The following is a 7,500-nucleotide window of genomic DNA, read 5'->3' on the forward strand; positions in this document are numbered from 1 at the left end:
TATATATATATATATATACATACATATATATATATATATATATATATATATATATATATATATATATATATATATATATATATATATATATATATATATACAGTATATAAAGTCCTCAGGTTCGACTCCATGACGAATTAGGTGCCTGATTGGCTAGATTATTGCTGCTGCAACAATGCTATGGGTTAGTAACCTTATCCCAAAAGACTCGCTGGTGCGCCTCCCCCAACCGTCAGAGAAAATGTGAATGTTATCAGAAATTGACCATAAGACTAGATGATTCGTTTGCCGAGGAATGCGTGGCAGGAATAATTAATTTTCTCCTGTCAAAGGATTCAGCATGTTTACTTGCAATAATTCAAATGGCATTCTGGTGGACAGCTGTATCAGTCTCGCAGAAGAAATATTTTTGGTTTTCTAACTCGGGTAAATTATAATTATTGCACACTTGTCAATTTATTCGTTTCTGATTAGGTCCACAGTTTTTTTTTTTTTTTTTGCCAATTGTATTTCTAATTTGTTGCTGAAGAAAAAAAAACAAGTGTTTCGTATGAGTGAAAAACTTTCATGTCCACTTATTAATTTTCTTGATTGATTGAAAACCCTTCGCGATAGTCATTCACCTGACTGAGTGACAAATCTATGAACTCTTTCATTCATTATTTGACTGATTCATTTGTGATTGATTCGTATCAGCAGTACTTTTCATTTCCTTGACTGATTGAAAATCCTTGAGCACAACTCATTCGTTCCTCGATAGAATGGAAAACCTTCTTGCCTTTATTTATTTTTATTTATTTCCCTGATTCATTTATTCCCATGTCTCTATCGTCAACAGCATTTACTCCGTAGGGGGGGATAGTGCCGTCATTGCACCTCGTGCGGTCCACTGTAGGCATTAATTAAGTTCTTTGCAACGTGCCTTCGGCCCCTAGTTACAACCCCTTTCGTTCCTTTTACTGTACCTCCTTCCACATTCTCTTTCTTCATATTGCTTTCCACCCTCTCCTAACAATTGATTCATAGTGCAACTGCCTGTTACACCTTTCAAACCTTTTACTGTCAATTTCATTTTCAGCACTGAATGACCTCATAGGTCCCAGTGCTTGGCCTTTGGCCTAAATTCTGTATTCAGTTCAATTCAATTCAGTTCAATTCAACGGCATTTATTCATTTCCTCGATGGACTCAAGAATCTCAAGTCATAATCGTTCATTTCCTTGAGTGTCTGCTCTTATTCCTTTACTCGACTGACTGAAAGAGTTCAGTAGCATATGTTCATTCCAACAGCATCTATTCATTCCCAGGATCGAGTCCCTTTAAACAGCGCTAATTCATGCACTCCTTGGTTGATTGAAAAACCTCGATCTTTACGCAAGCATTCCTTTCGATCGAGTGAAAAACCTCTAAGCGCTCGTATTCATTCCTGTGACTAAGTGAAAAAACCTCCATCTGGTTATTATTCAATTCTTTGAATCAGTAGCCCCCTAGCGGAAAAGTGTCAAACCTCCAACTGCTCTCATTCATATGATCCCCCGCAGGTGGTTAGTGCCGTCAGTGCACCTCTCACGGTACACTGTAGGCATTACTTAAGGTTCCTTGCAGCGTCCCTTTGGCCCCCTAGATGCAACCTCTTTCATTCCTTTTACTGTGCCTTCATTCATATTCTCTCCTATCTTACTTTCCACCCTCTCCCAACTATTGTTTCATAGTGCGAGTGCGAGGATTTCCTCCTGTTACACCCCTCAAACCTTCTTTTCCCTCAATTTCCCTTTAGGCGCCGAATGACCTCATTTTAGGTCTTAGCGCTTGGCCTTTGGCATAAATGTTATATTTCACTCCACTCCACTCCACTCCACTCATTCATGTGACTGATTCGAGCTGAATGACTTCATAGGTCCCAGCACTTGGCCTTTGGCCTAAATTTTATATTTCATTCCGTTCCATTCCACGCCACTCATTCATATGACTGATTCGAGCTGAATAAGCTCATAGGTCCCAGAACTTGGCATTTGGCCTAAATCTGATATTCCATTCCATTCCATGCCATTCCACTCCACTCATTCATATGTCCGATTCATTATATTCCATTCCATTCCATTCCACTCATTCATATGACCGATTCATTCCCATGACTGAGTCCTTCTGTCACTCCTGCAGATCTCCGCATGGACGGCTTAAAGGCAGAGGCATCAGGGCCATCTCCCTGCGGCGGGCTGAGTGCCGCGTCCAACGCCAGCGGGATGCCTCCCGTGGGGTGCGGGGAAGACGACGGCAGGCTCGGAGACGTAGGGCCTGACCACCTTCCGCAGGATTCCCTCGCGTCCTTGCAGATGCTGTGCCGGAGGAGAGCTCCTCTCTATCCAGACGTTAAAGTAAGTTTTACTCAGAAGTTCAGCTTCTTTGGATTTGTTTCAAGTTTTGGTTATGTACTGCAGTGCGTTTTTTTTTTTTTTTTTAGGTTTTATTTTTCATGTTACCTTTGTAATTCTTTTTATCTTTTGTTATTGTTTTTCAAAAATAGATCCAAGGCTACCACGATATGGACAAATTTCAACATTAGATATTGGCTGTGCTCTGGCCTAATTTTTATATTTGATAAAATTATTATTATTATTATTATTATTATTATTATTATTATTATTATTATTATTATTATTATTATTATTATTATTATTATTATTATTCGGAGGATGAACCCTATTCATACGGAACAAGCCCACAAAAGGGGCCATTGACATGAAATTCAAGCTTCCAAAGAATGTTATGGCGTTCATTCGATTTTAGCAAAAGAAGGTAATGGGAAATGCGGAAAGAGGAGACCAGTTATTAGAAAAACAGATACATTAACAAACAAATAGAGAGATATAGACAGATAAATAAGAAACTAAGTAAATTACTCAAATAACAAGGAGCATTGTATCAGGGTAGCTAAACCATTCTCTTTGTGCCTAAGTTATGCGTTTGACTCCGGAATAAAAAGTCGTGCATGAAAGAGCATCAGAATTCAGCTAGTTTCATTATGCGAGTAAATGCAGTTTAATTACTCCTTTTCTAATTACGCTGAGCAATTTAGTTAATTGCTTTGGTATTGAGATTACTCTCCTCTCGCTGTTTTTTTTTTTTTTTTTTCACCTTGGTCTGGTGTTCTCTCGACACAGGGAGGACGCAGGGACGAGGAAGCTAGTTACCAGAGTTACAGAGCAGCTCTGCACGACGCTCTGCATGATCACAGGTAATTACTCTCTCTCTCTCTCTCTCTCTCTCTCTCTCTCTCTCTCTCTCTCTCTCTCTCTCTCTCTCTTTCTTTGTCCATCTATTTCCTTCTTCTAGAAAATTCAGATATATTCAGGAACATTCTTATTATCGCATGCAAAATGTATTTAAACTTAAGCCCCGTCTCTCTCTCTCTCTCCATTTGTTTCTTTCCAAAAAATTCTGATATATTCAGGTCCATTCATTTTATTACGTGCAATATGGATAATAACTCTCTCTCTCTCTCTCTCTCTCTCTCTCTCTCTCTCTCTCTCTCTCTCTCTCTCTCTCTCTCTCTCTCTCTCTCTCTCTCTGTCTTTGCCCATCTATTTCCTTCTAGAAAATTCAGATATATTCAGGAACATTGTTTTTATCACATGCAAGATGGATTTAAATTTAATCTCTCTCTCTCTCTCTCTCTCATGTGTTTTTATTTGTCTGTTATCTCAATATATCTCCATGACCACATATAATTTCTCTCTCTCTCTCTCTCTCTCTCTCTCTCTCTCTCTCTCTCTCTCTCTCTCATCATGTTTTTTTATTTGTCTGTTATCTCAATATATTTCCATGACCACATATAATCTCTCTCTCTCTCTCTCTCTCTCTCTCTCTCTCTCTCTCTCTCTCTCTCTCTCTCTCTCTCTCTCTCTCTCATGTGTTTTTATTTGTCTGTTATCTCAATATATCTCCATGACCACATATAATTTCTCTCTCTCTCTCTCTCTCTCTCTCTCTCTCTCTCTCTCTCTCTCTCTCTCTCTCTCTCTCATGTGTTTTTATTTGTCTGTTATCTCAATATATCTCCATGACCACATATAATTTCTCTCTCTCTCTCTCTCTCTCTCTCTCTCTCTCTCTCTCTCTCTCTCTCTCTCTCTCTCTCTCACATGTGTTTTTATTTGTCTGTTATTTCAATATATTTCCATGACCACATATAATTTCTCTCTCTCTCTCTCTCTCTCTCTCTCTCTCTCTCTCTCTCTCTCTCTCTCTCTCTCTCTCTCTCTCTCTCTCATGTGTTTTTATTTGTCTGTTATCTCAATATATCTCCATGACCACATATAATTTCTCTCTCTCTCTCTCTCTCTCTCTCTCTCTCTCTCTCTCTCTCTCTCATGTGTTTTTATTTGTCTGTTATCTCAATATATCTCCATGACCACATATAATTTCTCTCTCTCTCTCTCTCTCTCTCTCTCTCTCTCTCTCTCTCTCTCTCTCTCTCATGTGTTTTTATTTGTCTGTTATCTCAATATATCTCCATGACCACATATAATTTCTCTCTCTCTCTCTCTCTCTCTCTCTCTCTCTCTCTCTCTCTCTCTCTCTCTCTCTCATGTGTTTTTATTTGTCTGTTATTTCAATATATTTCCATGACCACATATAATTTCTCTCTCTCTCTCTCTCTCTCTCTCTCTCTCTCTCTCTCTCTCTCTCTCTCTCATGTGTTTTTATTTGTCTGTTATCTCAATATATCTCCATGACCACATATAATTTCTCTCTCTCTCTCTCTCTCTCTCTCTCTCTCTCTCTCATGTGTTTTTATTTGTCTGTTATCTCAATATATCTCCATGACCGCATGTAATTTCTCTCTCTCTCTCTCTCTCTCTCTCTCTCTCTCTCTCTCTCTCTCTCTCTCTCTCTCTCTCTCTAAGTACGTATAATACAATCATTTTCCTTCATTTCCACAGACCCGGTGGTTTTGACACGGGAGCTCGAGTGAAAGACGAGCCATGGGACTCTCACGGTAAGTTTCATTTATGATTCTTTAAGAATCTTTGAAGTTTCATTCGTGATTCTTTAAGAATCTTTCAAGTTTCATTCATGATTCTTTAAGAATCTTTCAAGTTTCATTCATGATTCTTTAAAAAAAATTTCAATTTTCATTCGTGATTCTTTAAAAATCTTTCAAGATTCATTCGTGATTCTTTAAAACTCTCAAGATTCATTCGTGATTCTTTAAAAATTTTCCATGATTCATTCGTGATTCTTTAAAACTCAAGTTTAATTCGTGATTCTTTAAAAAATTTTCAAGTTTCATCCGCGATTCTTTAAGAATCTTTCAAGTTTATTCGTGATTCTTTAAAAATCTTTCAAGTTTCATTCGTCTTTTAAAAATAAATTTAATGTTTCGTTCGTTATCTGTTTATCATTTATGAAGTATGTAAGTTTCATTCGGTATCATTTATAGCTTTTAAAGCTTTACCTATTATCGTTTTTAAAACTTGTGTTTCCTTCATTACGATGTTTCATTCGTTATCACTTTTTAAAGCAAGTTTCACTCATCATTCAATATGTAAATTTCATTCGATACCATTTGTAGTTTTAAAAGTTTCACCCATTTTCCTTTTTAAAAACATGCGTTTCATCCACTACGGTGTTTCACTCATTATCACTTATTAGACGAAAGTTTCACTCGTTAATCTCAAAACATTTGTAAGTTTCTTTACTATCCTTAGAAAATACTCAAGTTAAATCATCATCTGTAAAAATCTTTTTTAATTAATTTTATGGTTTTTTAATTGTTGGCTTATCTCATTATAAACTGTTGTTTTTAATTTCATTCCTTATCGTAGTTTAGTACTTTCAATTCACACTCATCGTTTGTAGAACATTCAAGTTTCCCTCATTTCGTAAATCGTGTAAGTTTCACCCATACGATTAATAAGCATTATTCATTTTTTTATACAGTTTGCATCTTGTATTTATAGATTTCCATAATTTTTTATTCATTCTTTTGTGAACGTTGAAAGAATTTTCTCGATGTATTCGATAAATCATTTTAGAACTGTGGTAAAGTTCCTGTAGTAGTTCTCAGTCGCAAACTTAACGGTAAGACATTGTGCGGCAAACTGTAGGCAGGAATCGGTTGGTTGGGCTGAATGAAATGGGCTAAACCGGGCCTTTTATTCCCCTTAACGGCTTACCGCACCTTGGCAAAAGCCCCATGTTAGGTCAAGGCTGGCATAACCGTCGTAGCGCCCATTCGAACCCCAGCAGTGTAGCCTTCCTACTTAGCTGTCCATCTCCTTTAACTTTGCCATGCTCAAGATTTCAGCCGTCAAAGAAAAATTCTTCGGGCCAGAAATATGAATTTTTAAATGGGACTCATCGGTCTAGTCGACTTGCTAGATTATGTAAAACGCAGTGTTCATTCATAAATTTTTTCGTGTGTGTGTAAGAACGATAATCTACGGGTCTTAAACTCCACGTTTAGACTTCCCGTCGTCCAGCACGGGGATGGCTTCTGTCACCAGAAAGTTCTTGTAGGAGGGTAGTGCTGTCAGTGCACCTCACGCGGTGCACTGTAGGCATTACTTGAGGATCTTTGCAGCGCCCATTCGACCCCTAGTTGCAACCCCTTTCATATCGCTTACTTTTTCTCCGTTCATATTCTCTTTCTTCCATCTTACTTTGCACCCTCTGCTAACAATTGTTTCATAGTGCAACTGCGAGGTTTCCCTCCTGCTGCACTTTTTGAACCTTTTTGCTCTACTTTCCCTGTCAGCGCTGAATGACCTCATGCGTCCCAGCGCTTGGCCTTAAGCCTAAATTTTATATCACATTCCTCTCAGAAACAAAGTACCTTGGCGTGAGCTTCAGAACGGTAGATAACTCCCGTAGGGTCGGGACTAGTCGTCTTGACCCTTACTTATATTGTCCAGTAGCCAAAGGATAAATAAAGGTTCGCCAAAGTGTTGTAGTGTTAACGAAGCTAGTGATTATCTTTTCTGATTATCAAGTTCAGTTTTATTGCATAATCGGTCAGCAGGTAGGGGAAGGGTCCTTACTCCCTACGTCAATATTGGACTCTTTCAGTAAGTCATACATTGTTAGGGTCCTTGTTTTTCATCATCATGTAGAATTTCAGTATTTCTGATATCAAGTGGATCTGTCGTTTATGTATGTATATATATATATATATATATACTCGTATATATGTATATATATTATATATATATGTGAGTGTGTTTGTGTATGTACTGTATGTATGTATGTCGATTCATAATCCAGTCCTGATGACTCCGCCGAGAGAGGTGGAGAAACAGTCCGTCGACTAGAAGAAGGAAAAGTGAATGGAGAGAATCTCGAATAATTTTTTCCTTATTCCTGAGAAGCTTCCCAGAAGAGATAAAGGAGTATAGACTGATTCAAAATCTTGATAAGGAGACAGTGTCTGCGAACAATGCCATTGACTTTAATAGAAATTGCATAAGAGAGAAAACATGTCCAAATAGTGTATATATAC

General features: G+C 37.8%; 1 protein-coding gene across 2 annotated transcripts in view; it reads left to right on the forward strand.

The window, feature by feature from the left end:
- The window catches only part of LOC136843664 (DNA-binding protein D-ETS-3-like), a 177,517-nt gene that overhangs the window by 35,956 nt on the left and 134,061 nt on the right, over positions 1–7,500 (forward strand). For both annotated transcript variants that reach the window (XM_067112343.1, XM_067112259.1), the window contains exons 2-4: positions 2,160–2,374; positions 3,161–3,234; positions 4,943–4,998. In XM_067112343.1, the coding sequence (XP_066968444.1) occupies positions 2,168–2,374; positions 3,161–3,234; positions 4,943–4,998 (337 nt within the window). In that variant the 5' untranslated portion in view covers positions 2,160–2,167. The remainder of the gene's footprint in view (positions 1–2,159; positions 2,375–3,160; positions 3,235–4,942; positions 4,999–7,500) is intronic.

This window comes from Macrobrachium rosenbergii, chromosome 1 (assembly GCF_040412425.1).
Source record: "Macrobrachium rosenbergii isolate ZJJX-2024 chromosome 1, ASM4041242v1, whole genome shotgun sequence".
NCBI lineage: Eukaryota > Metazoa > Arthropoda > Malacostraca > Decapoda > Palaemonidae > Macrobrachium > Macrobrachium rosenbergii.